At 43.8% G+C, this 21,911-nt stretch overlaps 1 protein-coding gene across 1 annotated transcript in view; it reads right to left on the reverse strand.

Moving 5' to 3' along the window:
- Positions 1 to 21,911, reverse strand: part of CPZ (carboxypeptidase Z) — an 80,654-nt gene that overhangs the window by 25,693 nt on the left and 33,050 nt on the right. The window contains exons 3-8 of the mRNA XM_063135973.1: positions 20,421 to 20,630; positions 12,887 to 13,083; positions 11,350 to 11,511; positions 10,819 to 10,977; positions 2,346 to 2,481; positions 465 to 604 (exon numbers count right to left, since the gene is read on the reverse strand). Coding sequence (XP_062992043.1) covers positions 465 to 604; positions 2,346 to 2,481; positions 10,819 to 10,977; positions 11,350 to 11,511; positions 12,887 to 13,083; positions 20,421 to 20,630 — 1,004 coding nt within the window. The remainder of the gene's footprint in view (positions 1 to 464; positions 605 to 2,345; positions 2,482 to 10,818; positions 10,978 to 11,349; positions 11,512 to 12,886; positions 13,084 to 20,420; positions 20,631 to 21,911) is intronic.

The raw sequence follows: 21,911 nt of genomic DNA on the forward strand, positions 1-21,911 counted from the left end.
CCTTTAAGCCCCCATGAAGTTGCAGAGTAGCATTATCCCTTACTAGGAATGAAAAATGGGCAGAAGTAACTGGTGTGACAGCAGGAATTTGGAAATTGCTGCCCCAAATCCTTAGCTATCATCTCAAATTTGGTAGGAATTTGGAGTTATTTGTGAATTGCCGCTCATAGCAGCTGAGTTCCTTGAGCAAATAGTGGCCCAGTTAGCATGATTGCAGGATGGTTAACAAGCCACCGTGACTTGTTAACAACCCTGCATGTGCCAGTTGCGTGCTGCCCTGATTTGCATAATTACCCTCCCCACCACGGCTTCTCCTGTCTTACAAATGCACGCAAGGTGGTTAACAAGCCACCCTGGCTTACTAACCACCCTGCGGTCATGTGAACCAGACCAGTGTCGCAAACCATGCTTGGTGGCCAACTCAGTAAGAGGAAGAAGAGAGAAAGAATATGCAACAAGAATACCATTTCCATGAATTTCAGGAGGGCTTCTTTGTTTTCCTGCCAGAGTGAATACAGTTCCTCATCCAGAGGAAACTTTTCACATCCAAGCTCCACAGTAATTTCGAAACAGTTTGTATGAAGGTAATTAAAATCTGCCATTCCTAGAAGAGAAGAATATTGGAAGACCCATCAGAGATCTTATTTATTTAAAGAATTTATAAAGCACACCTTTATCCAAAATGGATTTCAGTCTGATCAATGTATTATTAAAACAAATAAAATATGATAAAATTGTGTAACTATGCAATTCACTGAAAATTTAAATTGCACAAGCAATAAAAAGGTTTTAATCTGGTGCTAAGATGGATACAGAGTCTGCACCAAGAGTACCTTCTTTTGGAGGGAATTCCAAAGACTTGGTGCCACCACAGAGAAGGCACTTCTCTACTTTGAATATGCATATAACACACTTCTCTTATAGATGGAACACAGAGAAGGACCTCCTTTGATCTTACTACACCAGGACGTTGATATGGCAGGAGGCACTCCTTTAGGTATTTGGGCCCCAAGCCATTTAGGGCTTTAATAGTAAATGCTAGCATTTTGAATTGAGTGTTCACCTCCTTCCCCAAGGTTAAATCTCTGAGGAGATGTGTGGATACATCTTGCCCATAGTGCACACTTAGGTAAATGAGCAATACAGCACACTACAGTTATTGGGATACCTTTTGAACTATTGATAACATAATGAAGGACACTTATTTTTCTCCAGCATATCTTTGGTCTTTTGATTAATCACACATTTGGCTTTTAAATCAGTGAAGGACAGACAGTTGTAGAGTAAATGAATCCTGCATGTAGTGAAGAGCATTCAGCAATGTGTAAGAATGGTGTGGTGGCTCATGGAGTGATCCTTGTTAAGAGGAAAGGGATGCTCATGTTTTCATCTGTGAAATATTGGAGAAAATTCCATTTCCAATCTCAAGAATTTTATGGTCCAGTAAACACCCTGCCATATTTATCATCAACCATGAAGAACACCTTTCAAGCTCATTTCTTTAGATAAACCCAGGAAATAACCACTACAGTGAGATAAAAACAACGGATGCAACTGCCCCAATGCAGTCCCACTTATGGACAACAAAGTCATTGTGCAAATAGTGGTCCCAAGTGGGAGGCAGATCCCCATCGGCATCAACAGACATGTAATCAATGGGGCTCTTATGCAGGAGTGTGGCCATATATAAACCCTTTGTGCAGTTGGAAGTTCAGGAAGTGATCTGCAATTGAGAGCCTGTTTCTCTGTGTAGATCTCCCTTGCTGGCTTGGGGCTAACAAGAATGGATACTTCAAGGGTTGAAATAATGGACTTTTCAGAACAATATTTCTGACTGCATATCTGAAGTGCCACATTTAGTATAACATTATTCTAATGTATCAATAGAGAGTGCACAAAAGAATTAACTTCATTTGCATCACAAACCTGCATAGCTTGTGACCCACCAAGATACATGCACCCCCATACCCACGTATTGTGGTCAATCAGGGTCCCAAGCAACATTCTGTTGTTACTGCCTCCCCAGTACTGTAAAAGCAGAGGTGTTCTAAGACACATAGTATGTTACAATATGCAACTGATGGACTATGTTTGGCTTGGTGGTCACAAACTATGTACGCCTACATTAGCACATCTAGGCCAATCACCTCTCCTTTGATTTACATTGACATCGTGCCAAAGACTTGAGCCCACGAACGTTAAAACTAGTTGATATAATCCACTTACATGAAAATCATGTGGGGTGGCTATAGTTTCTCCATCTTAAGACCTTTTCTTCCTTTAAGAGCTTAAGATTACAAACTTCAAACGACTTGCAGAGCTACGAAATTACTAAAAAGATTTACCTCCAGTAAAACTGTACCACTCAGCACCATTTATGATGCCGCCTCGTTTCACAAAGTTTCCTCCACAACGCATTTCTGATTTGTCTGAGATGCCAGGGTGTGCATCTGCATAGGTTTTAGACAACAATTTGAAAAGCTAGGGGGGGAAAATGAATTATATTTAATTTTGTAGATTAAACACTGAAGATGTTATTTTTGTCCCTTCCTGTTTCCAAAACTTTGGATGGGATCACATTTGCCACTTGCCCCATACAAGTGTCTCGAAAGAACCCAGGGCCACCCACCAGCAAGCTCATGGGTAAGCCATGGTCCAATGAAGGCAGCATGATGCGAATCTCTGGTTTCTACAGGAAAGGACCCTTAGCATCATGGGAAGCATAGAACCCCTGTGAAGAAATATCTGAGTCCCACCATGCAGGCACAGTAGCAATGCAGACCCTCCAACAGGCTGTGGCCTGCACTGCAGCCCACCACTCCAGAGAGGTTATTAAAAACATGGGGACCTTTTCTGGCTTGTTAGAATCAAGTTAAACTTGGATGAAAATTTGTCAGCTATCTTTTTGTTTCTGTTATTATGTTTCACTGAAGACTGAATTGTATTTCTATTTTCTATGTTTTATAAATAAAGGTGGATCTGGACGGTTATTAAATTGGTTTTGGACCTGGTCAGAACAGCAAGATGACTCTTGTGGCCTTGATCAAGGAATCATAAGAGTATCTCAGTATGGGCACTGTCCCTCTCAACTCCATTCTCAGTCTTAAATCATAAAGAGTTGGAAGGGACCATTTAGGTCAGTGAGTCCAACCCTATGTTCAGTGCAGGAATCTAGTCCATCCCTGACAGATGGCTGTACAGTCTCTGCTTGAAGACCTTCAGGGTGATAGCCCTCCACTGCTAGACAGTTGCTTCCATTGTCTGACTGCTCTGAGCATGAGGAAGTTTTTCTTTATGTTCAACTGAAATCTGCCTTCCTCTAACTTTAAGCCCGTTGTATTGTGTCATACAGTCTTGGATGGTAGAGAACAAGTTGTGACCCACTTCTGTTTGACAATCCTTTAGGTACTTCAAAAGGGCTGTCTTATTGCTCTCGTAGCTTTCTCCTCCCAAGGCTAAACATACACAGTTCCTTCACTCTTTCATCACAGGACTTACTTTCTAGTCCCCCAATAATCTTTGTTGCCTTTCTCTGAACATATTTGAATTTATCTAAATCCTTCTTAAAGTGTGGTGTCCAGAACTGAAAACAGTATTCAATGTGATGTCTGACCAGTGCAGAGTAGAGTGCAATTATTACTTCCCATGATTTAGAAACCAGTCTTCTATTGATGCGACATAAATTCACATTTGCCTTTTTTTGCAAGCCACATCACACTGCTAACTCACCTTCACCTTATGGTTGACTATAACTCCAAGGACTTTTTCACGCATACTGTTGTCAAGCCCAGTATCCCCCACCTTATACCTGTTCATTTGATTTCTCTTTCCTAAATAAAGCACTTCAATTCCACTCTGTTATTTCCTACCCAGTATTCTAACCTATGAAGATCATTTTGAATGTTGTTTCTATCTTCAAAGGTATTAGCTATCCCAATTTTGATTAATCGGCAAATTTGCTAAGCATCCCCCCTCCCACCTGTTCCTCCAATTCACTAATAAAAATGTTGAAGAGTCCAGGGCCCAGGTCTGAGCCCTGTGGCTCCCCACTCGATACCTCCCTCCAGTTTGATGCAGAACAACTGACAAACACTCTTTGAGTATGATTTTCCAGCCAGTTGTGGATTCTCCTATTAGTAGTGCCATCCAGGCCACCTTTAACTATCTAGCTAATCAGAATATTTTGTAAACCGCCCAGAGAGCTTCTGCTATGGGGCGGTATATAAATGCAATAAATAAATATAAATAAATAAATATCATGGGGCATTTTGTCAAATGCCTTGCTGAAAATTCAAGATACATGCTCAGTATTTCCATCATCTAAGGAAGTTGCCTGATCAAAAAATGAAATATGATTAGACAGGCATGATTGGTTCTTGATAAAATCATGCTGGCTTTCAGTGATCACTGCATAAGTGTCAAGGTGCCTAAAGATCAAGCTTTATCATCTGCTCTAGAGTCTTCCCAGGTATAGATGTCAGACTCACTGGTCTATAATTCCCTGCCATTTTTGTAGAGACAACATTTGCCCTCTTTCAGTCCTCCGGTATTTCTCCCGTTCTCCAGGATTTCTCAAAGATAATAGAGCAGTGGTTCTCAACCTCTTTTGCTCCATTCCCCCCTTTCACCATTGTTCAGAATATAATTCCCCCCTTCCCAAGATAGTCTAACTCAAAAGGTGCATTCCAAATAATATACATACAATATTGAAAATCTTTTATTTTTTTCTATATTAGTCCCATTTAAAGGGGCAACGCAAAGCATGGCCCCTTTTACATTCTCAGCTCCCATGCTTTGCGTTGCCCCCTTAAATGGGAAGCTTGAAACTTCTAGGATTGCGAGGGAGGGAGGGAGGGAAAAGAAAGCAAAGACCTGGCTTTTGCTGACGACATGACACTTTTCTGGGACATTTTTAATAACATATGTAGGAAGACATAATCTACAGGACATCATACTTTGCTGAACAGTGGTCCCAATTCCACCCCTGGAACCCTAAAATTCCCCCCTTGTTGAGAATCGATGTAACAGAAGTTCCAAAAGTCCACCCACTAGCTTCTTCAGCAACCTAGGATGAAATTTATCTGGACCAAGGGACTTGAACTCATTTGAAGTGCTTAGATATTACCTAACCATATCTCTGTCAACCTCAAACTGCAATCCTGTCCCTTCTGCCAGATGGGACGTAGAGCTCCATCCGACAAGCGTTTTACTGCACACTCATTACTAGGCCCTCATGTATTGCTCCCATGACCTTCATCTGCCTCTCTCACTCTTTTGCCCCTTCTAGCTTTCCTTGCGCCACAAAAGAACCCAGAAAAAGTCCGGTTGCTGCTTTCTCTTGCCGGACTGAATGGGCCTCGTTACTTCCTGTTTTCAGGAAATGACGTCGGAGCGACAAGAGAAGCGACGGGAGCCATGCATTTCTACCTAGATGTGATGGAGCTCATAGAGTCCCTTTTGAAAGAAGACTGAGCCAATGTAGGAGTTGAGCAGTTCTGCCTTTTCTTTGTCACCTGTCAATATTTTGCCATCTTTGTAGAGCAGCTTGGTCTACCATTACTTTTGTCCTCCTTTTACTTTGAACATATCTGAAGAAGCCCTTTTTGTTATTCATCAGATCTCGCACCAACATCAGCCCACTCCAAGCTTTAGCTTTCCTGACATCAACGCTGCAATTCCAGGCTATCTATCTGTAGACTTCCTAAATGACCTGTTCCTCTTCCACCTCCTACATGTGTCCATTTTTATTTTTAGATTGTCAACATCTTTGTGTAGCCACATTGGCTTCTTCTGTTGTCTTCCATTTTTTCCTCATTGGGATTGTTTCTGATTGAGCCTTGTTTAGGAACTCCTGTCATCTTGAATTCCTCTTCTTTTCAGGTTTTCCTCCCAAGAAATCCTACTTATTATTGCTTGAATTGCTCTAATAGTAGCAGAGAAACAGTGAACCTGATGAGGATCAGGGGGAGGAGGGGGAGGCTCTCCCCTCTCTTCCCCGGTGATCTTTCCTCTGTCACCCAGCTGATCCTATTCAAGATTGTTGTCCGCCTGCTGCTATTAGCAATATTGATGGGATAAAGTGAGGTTAGCACTTATCTCCCTCCTGATTTAATAGAAGCAGGGAAACTGTGAACCTTTCCCACAGCCCAACTGATGGGCAGAATACATTGGAAGTTCTGGAGACTGCATAGAGAGTGATTGTGGGGCATTTCCCCATATATTTTCTTCTTCTGCAAAGGAAGAAATTGTTGTTGTTATTATTATTATTATTATTATTATTATTATTATTATTATTATTGTTATTATTTATATAGCACCATCAATGTACATGGTGCTGTACAGAGTAAAACAGTAAATAGCAAGACTCTGCCGCATAGGCTTACAATCTAATAAAATCCTAGTAAATTTTATTTAGGGGAGGGGTTAGGAGGGGAAGAGAATGCAAACAGGCACAGGGTAGGGTAAGCAGGCACAGGGTAGGGTAAAACTAACAGTATAAAGTCTGCACAACATCAAGTTTTAAAAGCTTTAGGAAAAAGAAAAGTTTTTAGTTGAGCTTTAAAAGCTGCGATTGAACTTGTAGTTCTCAAATGTTCTGGAAGAGCGTTCCAGGCGTAAGGGGCAGCAGAAGAAAATGGACGGAGCCGAGCAAGGGAAGTAGAGGCCCTTGGGCAGGCGAGAAACATGGCATCAGAGGAGCGAAGAGCACGAGCGGGGCAATAGTGTGAGATGAGAGAGGAGAGATAGGAAGGAGCTAGACCGTGAAAAGCTTTGAAGGTTAACAGGAGAAGTTTATATTGGATTCTGAAGTGAATTGGAAGCCAATGAAGAGATTTCAGAAGCGGAGTAACATGGTCAGAGCAGTGAGCCAAGAAGATGATCTTTGCAGCGGAGTGGTGAACAGAAACCAACGGACTGATGTGAGAAGAAGGAAGGCCAGAGAGAAGAAGGTTGCAGTAGTCCAACCGTGAAACAACCAGTGCATGAACAAGCGTATTGGCGGAAGAGACAGACAAAAATGATCGAATCCTGGCAATATTATACAGGAAAAATCGACAAGATTTAGCTACTGCCTCAATATGAGGAATAAAGGAGAGCGAGGAGTCAAATATAAAGCCAAGGCTACGAGCTTCCTTGACCGGAGTAAGCGTAACATCATTGACAGTAAGAGAGAATGAGAGATGAGGAGAAGGTTTAGGAGGAAAAACGAGCAATTCAGTCTTTGCCATATTGAGTTTCAAACAACGATGAAGCAGCCAAGCTGAGATATCTGAAAGACATGCCGAGATACGATCGTGAACATCAGGAGAAAGTTCCGGAGATGACAGATATAGTTGTGTATCATTGGCGTACAGATGATATTGGAGGCCATGAGAATGAATAAGCTTGCCCAAGGGCAACATGTATAAGGAAAACAACAACGGGCCAAGCACCGAGCCTTGCGGAACCCCTACTGAGAGGGGAAAGGAGGAAGGAGTTAATTTTGTCTGCAAGCAAACTCAAGCACTATAACCTCGTCAAGCACAAAAGTACTTCCCCTTTACACAAGATCTTGAATTAGGTGACTTGCACAGTATCTGTTACAGATTCTGTTTAGTGTATGAGGGTTCTGTGGAGACAGAACAAGGGAATATTTAGGGTTTGTGCCATAAAAATTCTGACCTGAAGATATCTAGCCTTTGCTTAAGCCAAGGAATACTAGAACTGAGCTCCAGGATTTATTTCGAGTGCAAAGCCTCAGCCCTGAAATAAAGATGTTGTTGCTTTTGAGAAAGGCAGAGTGCATTTTTCTTCCCACCCAGTAACTACATTACAACCCAGCGCCATCCAGATTAGTAGGCTGGGCACCCAGATCAGGGGATAAAAGTTCCAGGCTCACATCCCAACACTTGTCACATGGGCCCCAAGAACGCTTTCCCCATTTCAGGGGATCCCTTGCCTCTGCCTTCAAGTCCACCACTACTCCTGAGGGCTGTCTTGATGTTGTCTTTGCCCTGGGGTGCCTCTGAATCCATGCTGCATCATTTAGATGATGCAACAGATTCAAAGCCACCCTGGGGCAAAGATGCATGGCTGAAACGTCAGGGACTCACCCTGACTTTTTCAGCCACAGCAAGGTCGCACTGGATCTTCTGCACAGGGCAAACTGGGCTCTTCCATCTCCATGGATAGTCCCCCTCCTCACTTAATTACAGCTGTCTAAGGGATCAGGAATACAGTCCATTGGAAATGGAGATTTCCAAATAATCAGTGGCAGAAGCTTTAGGCTCTCCTGTTGTATTAACCAGGATCAATGCTTCTTTGAGTGTGGGTAGCTTTAGTCCTGCATCTTGGGAGAGGAGGAGTTGATCAATTTGGACCAGTTATTCTTGGATAATTCTGGTTGGAATTCCCAGGAAATTGACATATTGGCTTGGTCCACATGTAACTCTAACCCATAGTTTATTTAAACCATGGTTTGTTACCCTATCCAGGGTTTTTCTGGTGGACAATGAAACAAACCATGATTTGTTTTTTCTGTCCCTGGGTTGTTTGTTTCCCTTCTCCTCCACCAGCTCCCTCCTTATATCCCAGCTGCCTTCATGGCATGTTAAGAGGCTGGGTTTTTTGACTGCTCTTGCCTGCTGCCTTTGTAGCCTGGTTAAAAAAAACCTATGAACAACCCATGATTCTGGGTTCACATATAACAACCACCCATGGTTTAAACAACCCAACAACAAACCATGGGTTTTCTTTGTGGCTTGTGGTTTGGTTCGTACATAACAACAATCCACAATTAAACAAACCATGGTTAATTAAACTATGGTTTGTCATTGCGTGTAAACAGGTCAAAGTTTTAGTTGTATATGCATCCCATGGGTTCCCAGCATAGGGGAATTGCTGCTTAACTGTAAAGTTTTCTTTTAAAAAAAATAGTCTGCAGTAAAAATTATGGATGCTTACATCTTGGCATTACTCCACACTCAAATATTTTGGGTATATGAGATTGCAGACTGGGATGGCAGGATCCATTCTATTTGCCATCCTGTCCCTACCCATGAAGGCAGGTTTGGACAACATGATGGCTTGTTGTGGGTTATTTAATGCAGAGCAAAATGCTTCACCCTGCAGCTAGACAACTAGCTGTTAGGTATGCTTTAAGGTGGATTCCTGCATTGAGCAGGGGGTTGGACTTGATGGCCTTATAGGCCACTTCCAACTCTACGATTCTATGATTCTATGACTTCAGATTGCATAACCAAACATCATTCAGAGGTTATTATGACATGTGAAATTGGTGAGCATGAGTTATGCAGGCGTTAAACAATCCTTGCAAAATCTATGGCCCATTTTAGGGTTCTGCAAGAGTGTTTAACCTTCGCATAACCCATGCTCGCCAGATTCACATAACACAACCCCCAACTATGTGTGGCATATTCAAAATGGTGGCTGCACATTCACCGCATATAACACAGCCTCGATACAGGCTAAATAAGCCATGGTGGTTGGTCGTGTCATTTCAACAGCCCCACTGATGATGTTCTACTATGAGGAACATAAATCTCAGGGGGGGTGGCTCTTTTGGTCCAGGGACCAAGCCTGGAAGGACAGATGATGTCAAGGGATGGGGCTCTACCCCCAAAGCCTCCCCTCCCATAATATCATTGGTGCCATGGCACCTTCTCTCTCTCTTTCCATGCAGAGAAAGGCATGGAGCTCTGTGTGTCTCTCTCTGCATGTAAAGTGACTTGTCCAATGCTTTCAGGAGTTGGCTCTTCATGTCCTGGCCCAGGAGTGCAGAGGAATCCCCAGTTTATCATTAATCTTTGATTGGGGATAGCATAGGGATTCTTCTCCCCCGGGGGGGGGCTTGGGGAGGGCGCTGTGGAGGATGCTCAAACCTCTGCAGGCTGGATTGGACTACAGCCCTACCCAGTTAATATCTGCATGAGGTAGGTGTACACATTCTAGTAGTCTAACATTCACTTGTAAATCAACCAAAGAACATACACTGATAATGTGTTGTAGTGTGACTAAATGTTAAACTTCTTTTTCTGATTTATGTAACATGGCTTCCCCTTCTAAATATCTTATAACCATTTTATTGCCCTAAAGAACCTAAAATACTGGAATTTAAAACAAAACACAGATTCCCCTTAATATGTCACAAGCTCTATCTTGCAGGCTTGTTCAATTACTTGTTGGGGATATTTACAGGAAGTAAAAAAGACATTTTTAGGTGATAGAAGTGAGTTATTTCTCTTCCACTTGTCATTCAATGATTCAGGACCATAAAGTGCACAAGAGGAAGGTGAGAAATGTGCAATGCATTTTAAAATCCCCCAAAGGAAAATAGCTCAGTCTAATTGTAGACAGATTTACTTAGAAGAAAATTCCATTAATTTTCAAGTAAAGATGCCTACAGTTGCAGCCCCAAAGAATGCAAATGAAAATGCTTCTTTTGGCGGACTGAATAAACACGACACCACTGCCCCCTTCTGTCACTTTTTCATTTTACTCAGAGCAGCTCTTTGTGTTTACTGCTTCTGGGGACAATGATTTGAACTACCTGGGATAGTTATCTAATTTCTCATAATTATTTCCAAGATTAGATGCTCAACTGGATTCAACCATTTTCTTCTTAGATATTATGACCTTGTTCTAAACTGCAATGAAAGTGCCGATGGTGAGCCATTTAGACGAGTACAATTGGGAGTTTCTTGCACTATTACAGGTTTGTTATAACACAATTCTTATGGATATTTCAGTCACACATTTTAAAAATTCAGACAGGTTAGCACTAAATATGTTCCAAATGGTTCTGCAATGTAGTATTACCTTCTCATCAGGGGTTGGGGAGAACATTTTCTCTTCCAGGGGATGTACTGAATAATCATAAGGATAAGAAACCACCAAATCACCCCCATGAAGACTGGCAGACAATACAAATGGGATAGACTTGATCCACTTCATAACAGCTTTTGTCTCTGGTGCAACCTGAAGAACAGTTTTAAAATCATTGCATTAAGAAATGTTTAAGACCATCTCATTAAGTAATGCTAATATAAAATAAAGCATAGAGGCTATTGCTGGAATGCTTTGATCAAATTTCTTTGTAAAATAGGATATTGTTGTAGCCCATGAAATTGAGGATAGAGAAAATTTTGATATGCAGAAATAAATGGATTAGCTTGTGAAAGTAACAGCGAACTGTGTTTCACTCCCGATTAGATGTCACAAACGTATACAAAGTCATTTGGGGGGGGGTATTTTGGCCCTCAGAATCTGAGGATATTGTTGAATTACAACTACATATCATGTTAATGGAACATAGAACAGGACATTTTTTATGAATCTTTTATTCCATACCTTACCCCACCAGTAAGATTGTGGAATGGGAAGGTGGTCTGTACGTGCTGCTCTGATCTTTGCAATTCTGTAAAATTCAGATGTCAAATCTGGAAAGTTCCTGTTAAGGTCAAGATTCTGAGCTGTTTGTCTCCCATTCGTCCATCCATTGTAGCCAGCTCCCTAGTTAACATTGAAGCATGAATTACAAAACTCTCTCTGTGTGTATAGGAATACTCACAACAGCCAACAGAGAAATAAAACCAAACTAAACTGAGTAGTCACAACTTAGGGACAGAAGGGTGCTCACCCTGAAAATAATTTGGTAAACTCAAGCAGCAAATCAAACATTTGGTGATTCCTCTCCCCTCCAGTAGTTTGTCCTGGTCCGCAAGGGGGAAATCCTAACTTGGGGCCAGGATGGGGTGGCAGGTGGCAGCGAAGTTCCAACCATGGCTCCTCCTCTGATGCTCCTTTCCCCACAACTCTTTAAAAATGGGAAAAGACACTTGCAGTATATTGATGCTATGGCTTCTTTGGTGTCTGGGATTAAGGGATTGAACTACAAGTCCCATCATTCCTGGCAGAAAATGGCAGGCATTTCTGATGTGGCAGAGAAGAACTGCAACTTGGATACTTAGAATGCAAACACCAAGTCTTTTCACATTGAGAGACCCATAAGGCCATTTAGCTCAACCTGCTGAGTAATAGACAGAAGCATCCACACATCAGTCCCTCTGCTCCCCCTGGAATGTTGTTGTTTTTTTAAACTGAGTTGCCTGGGAAAAGTAAAACAGTTTTATGTATGGCAAAACAATTCCTGACCTTTTCTTGTCCTTCCTGGCAACGGTTTTCCAAGCCGAGTAAAACAGCCTAACAGTTATCTGTTACTTTCTCTCTTTTATGTCCCCTTTTTATTTTATATTGTTATACATTGTATTTGTAATTTCATTTTATGAATTCATTTTAGCAGCTATATTTTTCGTGCTTTATTTATTTATAATATTTATATACCGCTCTCTATACAAAGATTTCAGAGTGGTGAACAAATAGAATCAAAGAATAAAAACAGAATGAAAACACTATTAAAATTACATTTTAAAAAGAACAAGGTTCAGATAAAACCGGTCATTCAGCTGGTCATTCAGGGAAAGCTTCCTGGAACAGCAACATTTTCAGGAGACACCAAAAGCAAGACAGCGCTGGCGCCTGCCTAACCTCCAAAGGCAAGGAATTCCATAGGAAGGCTCCCACTGCACGGGGCTCCAGTCAGGACCACCAGGATCAGGCCCCCCAATTAGCCCAGTCACCAGGCAGGTTGGTAAGGGAGAAGGCATTCACTTAATTTTTATTTTAAATGTAGGAAAACTGGATTCAAAGAAATGGAACCTTGAAAACTAAGACCCAACCCCCACCCCCAAAACCCCACAACATACACACTATTTTTTTTCATTCTAAGTTTTTTTTAAATACCAATGAAAATAAAGAAATCCTGGATATTATCATTATTATTAATAATTAATATTAATACTATCTATCCTATATCCTTTGTGTTTACCTCTTCTGCTGCAAGTTCGTATCCATCTGGATTCATGGAAGGAAGAAGGTGAATTCGAGTGTTGTTGATCAATGTCTGGATCCTGGTGTTCCCAAGTAGATATTCAGAGCACAGATACTGGGCAAGATAGATCAGTAATTCTTTCCCCACAACTTCATTTCCATGCATATTGCCAATGTATTTGAACTCTGGCTTAACTGTAAAGAGATAAGACAGGTTATGTTTTTCTTTGATTGGGTAACCTCCCTTGTGGACTGTGGGAATGCTGTGGACATAATATATCTTGACTTCGCAAAGCTTTTGACAAAGTGCCCCATGATATTCTGATTAACAAACTAGCTAGAATTGGACTAGATGGAACAACTATTAAGTGGATCCACAGTTGGCTACAGAATTGGAGTCAAAGAGTGCTTATCAACGGTACCTTCTCAAACTGGGGGGAGGTAACAAGTGGGATACCATAGAGCTCAGTCATGGGCCCAGTGCTCTTCGACATTTTTATTCACAACTTGGGCAGGATCTACACGACTGCTTTAAAGCACTTTTGACAACTGTTGGGGCCCAGAACACACTCCATATATCAAATTTGCAGATGATATAAAATTGGTTGGGATGGCTAATACCCTGGAAGACAGAAGCAAACTTGAAAGTGATCTTGATAGGCTGGAGTGCTGGGCTGAAAACAACAGAATGAAATTTAATAGGGATAAATGCCAAGTTCTACACCTAGGTAAAAGAAACCAAATGCATGGTTACAAGATGGCAGATACTTGGCTCAGCAATACTACAAACGAGAAGGATCTTGGAATTGTTGTAGGTCACAAGCTGAATATGAGCCAACAGCGTGAAGTGGCTGCCAAAAAAGCAAATGCTATTTGGGGCCGCATTAATAGAAGTATAGCTTCCAAATCGTGCGAGGTACTGCTCCCCATTATTCAGCCCTGGTTAGGCCTCATATTGAGTAATGTTTCCAGTTCTGGGTTCCACACTTCAAGAAGGATGCAGACAAGCTGGAGAGGGTTCAGAGTAGGGCAACAAGGGTGATCAGAGGTTTGGAAACAAAGCCCTATGAGGAGAGACTAAAGGAACTGGGCATGTCTAGCCTGGAAAAGAAAAGACTAAGGGGAGACATGATAGCACTCTTCAAATACTTAAAAGGTTGTCACACAGAGGAGGGCCAGGATCTCTTCTCGATCATCCCAGAGTGCAGGACACAGAATAATGGGATCAAGTTACAGGATTCAGATTCCAGCTGAACACCAGGAAAAACCTCCTGACTGTTACAGCAGTACGACAATGGAAGCAATTACCTAGGGAGGTTGTGGGCTCTCCCACACTAGAGGCATTCATTGAGCAGGGGGTTGGACTTGATGGCCTTATAGGTCCCTTCCAACTCTATGATTCTATGATTCTATGTTTTATTTGAATGATTATAATATATGAAGAATGTGACTGCTAAGATTGGTAGAGGCTCCTTGGACACTGTGGCTTGTACTCTCCTGATCAAGGTTTCTATTATTTAGTTATTATTTATTTAATATTAATATACTGTTTACCATATCTAAATATATCTCTGAGTGGTTTACAAAGCAAAGATTAAATTATATTAAAATACATTGAGATTTGAGATACATCATAATATATACAAAACATTTATATAAAATATGATAAACACACACACACACACACCAAATACACCAAACACCATAATTGACAAAATAAACTGAGCAGTACAATCAATCAGGGAAGAGATGGGTCTTTAACTGGTACCTAAAACATGACACAGTTGGAGCTCCATCCAACGAGCGTTTTATTGCACGCTCATTCCTGGGCACTCACGGATTCCGCGGAGGTCCCTCACATGACGTCATCTGTCTCCTGCACACCTTCCGCCCCCTTCTGGCCTTCCTTGCGCCGCAAGAAAAACCAGAAAAACTGTGAAGTATTTTTTAAACTGAAGTTGCTGCCCTCCCCTGCTGCGTGTGGGAGAAGCAGAGTGTTCACAACAAAGGACTGAATGGCCCTCGCGCACCTTGTTTACTTCCTGTTCAAAAACAGGAAGTAACTAAGTGTCCACGCAAAGCGACGGTTCTTCCAAGGTGTGATGGAGCTTAAAGCCTGTCCCAAATACCAGAGGGAAGGGAATTCCACAAGGTGGGCACCACCATGGAGAACATCCATTTCAGAGTGGCCACCAGATGGCAATCTGCAGGTCGCAGTAAAACCAGCAAGGCTTCTTCCAGTAATCTTAATGATCACACAGGTCTGTCTCAAGGAAGGTTATCCTCTAGGTAACTTGGTCCCAAGCTCTTCAGGGTTTTATATGTCAACAACAAGACCCTGAACTAATAAGTAGCCAGTAGCTAATAGGTATCTTTAAAATCCAGGTGCCCTACTCAGCATCCTGATTTCTATAGCCTTCTCCATACCTGAAGATCAAGCTGTCTATAGTCCTCTAGCAGAGAAGGCCCTCGCCTTCTCTGCTAGAAGGGGTCGTCTGACAGTTAGCTTCATCCCACATACCCGCTTCCCTCGAATTATCCCCATAGCTTAAGCTGTCATTGTTGTTGTTGTTGTTGTTAGCTAAATCACACCCCGCTCCTAAGATCCTTTCCATACCAGGAAAAGGGTTTAGGGGGAAAATGTGAAAAAATCATAAAACATCAATGGATGACCCAATCCGATTCAAATTTGGTATACTGAAAGCCCTCCTTAGTATCTATTACTGTGCCGATTTTAAAACTTACACAGATGTAAGCATTTGTTTAATTTAAAGTTTAAAAATCATCCTTCTGCGCCCCCAGTGGCCGCTCGGAGAAGGACAAGGAAGTATGTTAAAATTAGCCTTGGGGTTGTGGAGGAATAAGAAGAGTCATTCTTTCCGAGATTCTATTTTCGGCGCTTCTTTTAAGGAAGCAGTGGATTCACAGCGGGACAGATCGGAGTACTTCACAGTAAAAGCACATTATAAGGTAGAAAACTTCAGAGTCCTCCGTATACAATTTGCAGTGATTGCACAGCATAACGCTGGTGTGATGAAGCCTTGAGTGCTGGCTAGGAGAGAGGAAAGTGGGATATAGAGCTTCATTACACCAGCGTTATACTGTGGAATCACTGTGAGTTGCGTGCAAAGGACTCCGAAGTTTTCCAGTCTATAATCTGCTTTGACTGTGAACTACTCCCATGCATCCTGCTTTAATTGTGCTATAAAGCCAAAAGACCCGTCCTATTTTGATACCCCTTTAAGAGCTAATCATTTCCTCATATCTTTAAGCTGTCATTGTTGTTGTTGTTAGCTAAATCACACCCCGCTCCTAAGATCCTTTGCATATCAGGACATACCGCCACCCCCATGAGCCCTATCCTTAGGCACTCCCCCCTGCATGACCCCCACCCTTGAGCAGCCCCCTGCAGGCATCACCTCTTGAGACCCCTCCCCTGCAGATACAGGCACAGACACACACACACCCATATCCCTCTCCCAGCCTGGAGTCCACACACCCCATCCCCATTGTTCACACACACCCTGACTTCTGTACCACCTACTATTTTTATTGCAACCTTTTTAAAAACAAACAAGGGGCCCTTCCACACGCCGTAGTGAAGGCGCCTGCATGCGCCCCAACTACGGCCCCAAAACGATAGTGTGTACCTGTAGCCTGAAGAGACGGAGGCGGCAGCAGCTGGGTAATCCGGGCGCGTCCTTGCCGCCACCTCCCCGCCTCCCCGCCGGCCTCCTGCTGCCGGGTTAAGAGCGACCCGGGTCGGATAGCTCGGCACAGGTGGAAGCCGAGCTCTCCGACCTGGGTCGCTCTTACCCCGGCAGCAGGAGGCCGGCAGCAGGAGGCTGGCGGCAGCGGCGGCAGCAGACGCGCCCAGATTCCCCAGCCGCCGCCGCCTCCGTCTCTTCAGGCTACAGGTACACACTATCGTTTTGGGGGCGTAGTTGGGGCGCATGCAGGCGCCTTCACTACGGCGTGTGGAAGGGCCCAAGAAGAAAACAGATTGACTTTGGTAAACAAAGCATGTGAACCAAAAACTCTTCTGCAGGGGTGGGGGCACAGCCCCTTTCATTCCTTCTGCCTGCCTTAAACCTTGATTGATTGCCCTGGGCCAAGCTGCTCTGCCATGGGGCTCCAGAGGGCCCCTTTAAATCCCCCCAACCCCCGCTGGCTGCCTTCCATAGCTCAGCGGGAACATTCCGAAGTTTCCAGCCAACTTCCCTCAATGCAAACAAATGGGGATTTGGGGAGGGGGAGCTCATATCTCCTCCAATCTTGCTGGATTTTGACCTTGCTGCTAGTTGGCCAATTCTCTCCCAGCCTTGACAGCTTTCCATCCATATTTCACACAACACCTTTTCACTTTTTTCTTGAATTTTCACACTCAATTTATTTTTCCTAACATAACCTAAACACTAGAAAACTCCCCACATAAGAAAACTCCCCACGTACCTATATCTCAAAGGGCAACAGTAACTTTGGTCCACGAGGCCCTACATGAGGGATGTGAACCCTTTTTCCCTATAATATCCCATAATAAGCTTCGTTATGCACCAAGCCTAGCTAATGCACAGAGAAATAATATAGCTACCTATGTGCAAAATTTGAGACAGATTGGACAAAAGGGAGCTTAGCTATGCCGCTACGGGGAAAAAACACAAAATGTTCCCAACTATGAGCTCCATCACACATATTATTTTTTCCTGCTTTGAGTCATAGAATCATAGAATCATAGAATAGCAGAGTTGGAAGGGGCCCACAAGGCCATCGAGTCCAACCCCCTGCTCAATGCAGGAATCCACCCTAAAGCATCCCCGACAGATGGTTGTCCAGCTGCCTCTTGAAGGCCTCTAGTGTGGGAGAGCCCACAACCTCCCTAGGTAACTGATTCCATTGTCGCACTGCTCTAACAGTCTGCGGTTTCCCCCTCCCTTTCCTTAGCGAGTTGACCGCTGCACACTTTCACGTCTGCACGTTGTTGCGCTATTTCAGCTCATGTATTTTTTTACCTGTATCGCTACTGTGCCGGCGAAGTCTCCAGCCCCGCCCCCTACGTTCTCCTTCCCCCTGCAGATATAATTTCTGCACAAATACAATAGTATAGCAGCCTAAAACTGATTTGATTTGATTTATTACATTTATATACTGCCCCATAGCCGAAGCTCTGCACAATTATGGTAAAACAACACCCTAAGGTCATATTAAAAAATATAAGTGAAGAGAAAGTATTACAATTAGTTTTGGGAGAAGGTTGTGGTCAAAGTTGGCATGGCAAGGGGAAGCCGACATTGTTCTAGTCAGGAAACCTAGTCATGTCTACTCAGGAGTAAGAACCATAGAGTTGAATGGGACCGAGTCTGGGCATGGGTCCGGGCACTCGCATTCTCCACGGGGTATTCAGGTGCCCTCTCTCCCTCCCTCCCTCTTCACAGTTGATTAGAGAACTGCCCCGCCCTCCTGTTTTGTCAGCGAGACCTCCCTTCGACACACACGCCCCCAACAAAAACCAGGATGGTCCGATATAACGCAAGGACAGCAATACAGAGGACGGAGGAGCAGCTTTACTGTACACAGAGGGAGGGAAATGGGCTTTCCCCACTCCAAAATAAGATGGAAATGGGAGGGAAAGACAAGATGTGTGCAGAACAGGGACAAGGTCATGTGAGTCCCCCGCTGCAAAAACACATACCAGGCATGGCGAGAGTGCGATAAGTCGCTGGTGTGATGGAGCTCTATAACTGTGGGTGGCCCAAGCAGACCACCCATCACAAGGGGTAATCTCCATATTTCCTGGAAATGACTGTCATTAAGCCCCAGGTGTTGGTGGTTGATTTTAATGCTGGCGAAACATAGCCAGAGGAAACCAGCAGAGAAGTGGTAGTGAAAGGAGGCGTCACCCTTTCCATGCCAGCCACTTTCCCACTCAACATCCACCCCCACAGCTGTTTTTCCTCTCACAGGGTCGCAGGTGCTTGTTCATCAGAATAGCTACATGTGAGCAATCCTGTGGGGAGGAAAGCAGCAAGAGGTTACTTAGAGTTGGAAAGTGGTCAGTGCAGTGCAGAAGGGGGTAAGCCTGTCTTCTGCCTGGGTACTCAAAGTCCCAGTCATCCTGAGGCTGGTTTTCTTCACTAGCAGGACTTCATTAGAGAGCTGCTTTGTTTGGGGAAAGGCCTTTCATTCCCATCACCTGAGATTCTATGAAGCACCGTCGTCGTCACTGCTGAAATGACAATATAGTCCCTTTGCAGCCCTGTGGCATGAGGGGAAGGGGGGGGCTACAGCCCTGTTACTGGTGCCCTCTCCTCTCTTCTCCAGATTAATCTATGCCTTCTACAAGCACATCCCTTTGGGGAACTTTCTTCCCACTGTGCCATAGTTCAAAGCGATGCCAGTCCTCTGAGTGGGGCCAGCTCTTTCAGGGTGAGAACCTTGCCTCATGTTCAGTGACAAACGGCATCTTCCTCCTGGCCTTCTGCCCTTCTTCGCATGACCAAAAAACGCCCCAGTAAGTCCAACTTATTTTTAAAGGTGGAAGTTGCCGCTATCTCCTGCTGTGTGCAGGAGAAACAGCATGATCAAAATGGCCCACTGAATGGGCCACGTGCAAGTGGTTTACTTCCTCTTTCAAGAGGAAGTAATGAGGGACAAACGCTTGGGTGGAGAAGCGACGGTAAGAAAATGCGATTTCCCCCTATGTGATGACACTCATTGGCGGAGTTCGGACAACATGCTAATCAACGGTTGTTTCCTGTTCTGTTCCTATTATCTCCCCCCCCCCCCCCGTTGATTAGTGTGTCGTCCGAACTCAGCCATAGTGATGCTTATACACACACACACACACACACACACACTCAGGAACACACACACGACACCCCGCTGCTGGCCTCTACTTCCAGCCACTGCCAGCCACTGCCATCATTGCTTTGCCGTGACAGGTAAATACGTTCTTTAAAACATTTTTCCTGCCTCACCAAAGCAATAGCGGTAGTGTTTCCAGGCAGGGTTCTCAGACCGTAACCCAATTTCTCGCTTTCTGAGGAAGCAGACATTGGGGCAAGATCCGAAACAGCCTCCCACTAGATTCAGCTACAGGAGTGCTGCCGCTGCCCCCACCACTTTGCTGTGGTTGGAAAAACTGTTTCCCCCCCCCCCAAACTTTGGAAACCGTCACTACTAGCACTCCCAAGCTGAGTCTGGTGCCATCACAGATCTCACCCCAAATCCCTTGCTCTTTGAGGAAGAACATTTACAAGGTCAAAACAAGGCATTGTGGGACAAGACTGGAGATGGTGCTGGGTGGCTGGACGCGGCTGTAGGAGTGCCACTATCACTTTGCAACAGAGGGGGAAACAGGACCCCCACACCTTTCTGAGGAGCAGCAACAAGCAGCAGGAGGGGGGAGGAGGGGAAGCAGCAGCTCAGAGAGGCAGAGGAGGAGGAGGTGTGGGAGGGGAGTCCATCTCAGGCAGCAAAATGTCTTTGAGCGGCAAGTCTCACGTAGTTCTGATGTCCATAGATCTAGTACTCACACAATTCATGATGTCCAGGGCTAGTAGAAAACTCCATAACAAAGAGGTCTTTCCCTTCAAAGCTGCGGCCAATGCTGTACATCTTGGCAATGTGGGAACATCTGGATGCTATTTTTTTCAATATTCTCACCATTTGGGGGAATGAGTGATGGGTGAAATGAATAAATGTTGGTGCTTCATTGAGGACATCTTCTGCAAGTTCTGTCTCCCCTGCAAAGGAATATAATTGGTTTAACTCACTAATATCTATGCACATATAGAAGATTATTGCAGCATATGAGAATATGCCATTTCACAAATGATAGATTCAAAGAAATGAAAAGGTATGGCTAAATCAGTGAAGATGGCCAAATTCTTCTTCTTCTAAAGGTGCCTTCCCCTATCAGAGGTTAGCTATCATTACAGCTATCTTAGTTTTTGATGCCGCTGCTCTAAATAATTGTACAGCACTACAGCTCTACCCTTCCCCTAAGTTCTTTAGCCATGATGTTCGTCTTCTTCCCACTGAACTTTTTCCTTCTTTTTTTTTTTTTTTTTTTTGTATAATAAGCTGGAGTATGGTGTACTTTTCTCCTTGGATAATATGTATTTTTTTATTATTATAGTCAAATTGAAATGATATTAACTTTCTATTTTGGGACCATACATACATACCACTAGTTATTCCATCCTCTTTCCTTTGTTGCAAGCAGAGTAGTTCCTAAAGCACAAAATCTGAATCCTGGGAATAGGAGGCCACCTTCACGCTCTGCTTGTGAATGTCTCAGGGGCATTTGGCGAGCCACTTTTGGAAACTGAATGCGGGAACATGATCTGATCTAGCAAATTAGTCCTCATGTTGTACAGGTGTAGCTCTAGCAGCGGGCCAGTCCAGTGTTACTGGAATCTTATGTCAATTAGCACTGATCCAGCGAGGAGGATGCACTGAGGCCAGGGTCTGCATGAGAACCTTCTTTTGAATCAGAACCACTCATACAAATAATTGTTCATGTCTGCATCCAGCTTCTGGGGCTATTGTGAATGTGATTCCCATCGCTAGAATGGAACTATAAGAACTAAATCCAACCTCTTATCTACTCCAGCCTTGTGACTGGCATGGAAGAGTTGAAACTACCATCCACTTTGATTAGCAGGTGCAGGGGCCATTTCAGCAAATGTGTGTATTGGGGTTGGGGAGCGTGAAACCCAGAAGAACTTCATGGCAGCAAGTGACATCAGTGCTCTTCTTGGCAGCTGGCATTTCCCCCCTTAGAAGTCCTCTCAGAATGATGTGATCTAATGACACAAGCATGGGCCAAGAGCTGGGCCTCCTACTCTCAGAAGGAGGTTTTAGGACAGAAAGGGTGGAACAGATGGTACTCAGGAATCATCCCAGGAAGATCCACAGAAAACTCCCAGCCTGCCAGAGATTCCCACAGGAGAGAGTCTCAGGAGCCAACAATGGCCTCGCTTGCATGGCCTAAGAGGTTCACCCTGCCCCACCCCTCACAC

The sequence above is a fragment of the Elgaria multicarinata genome, chromosome 10 (genome assembly GCF_023053635.1).
Source record: "Elgaria multicarinata webbii isolate HBS135686 ecotype San Diego chromosome 10, rElgMul1.1.pri, whole genome shotgun sequence".
NCBI classification, from domain to species: Eukaryota; Metazoa; Chordata; class Lepidosauria; order Squamata; family Anguidae; genus Elgaria; species Elgaria multicarinata.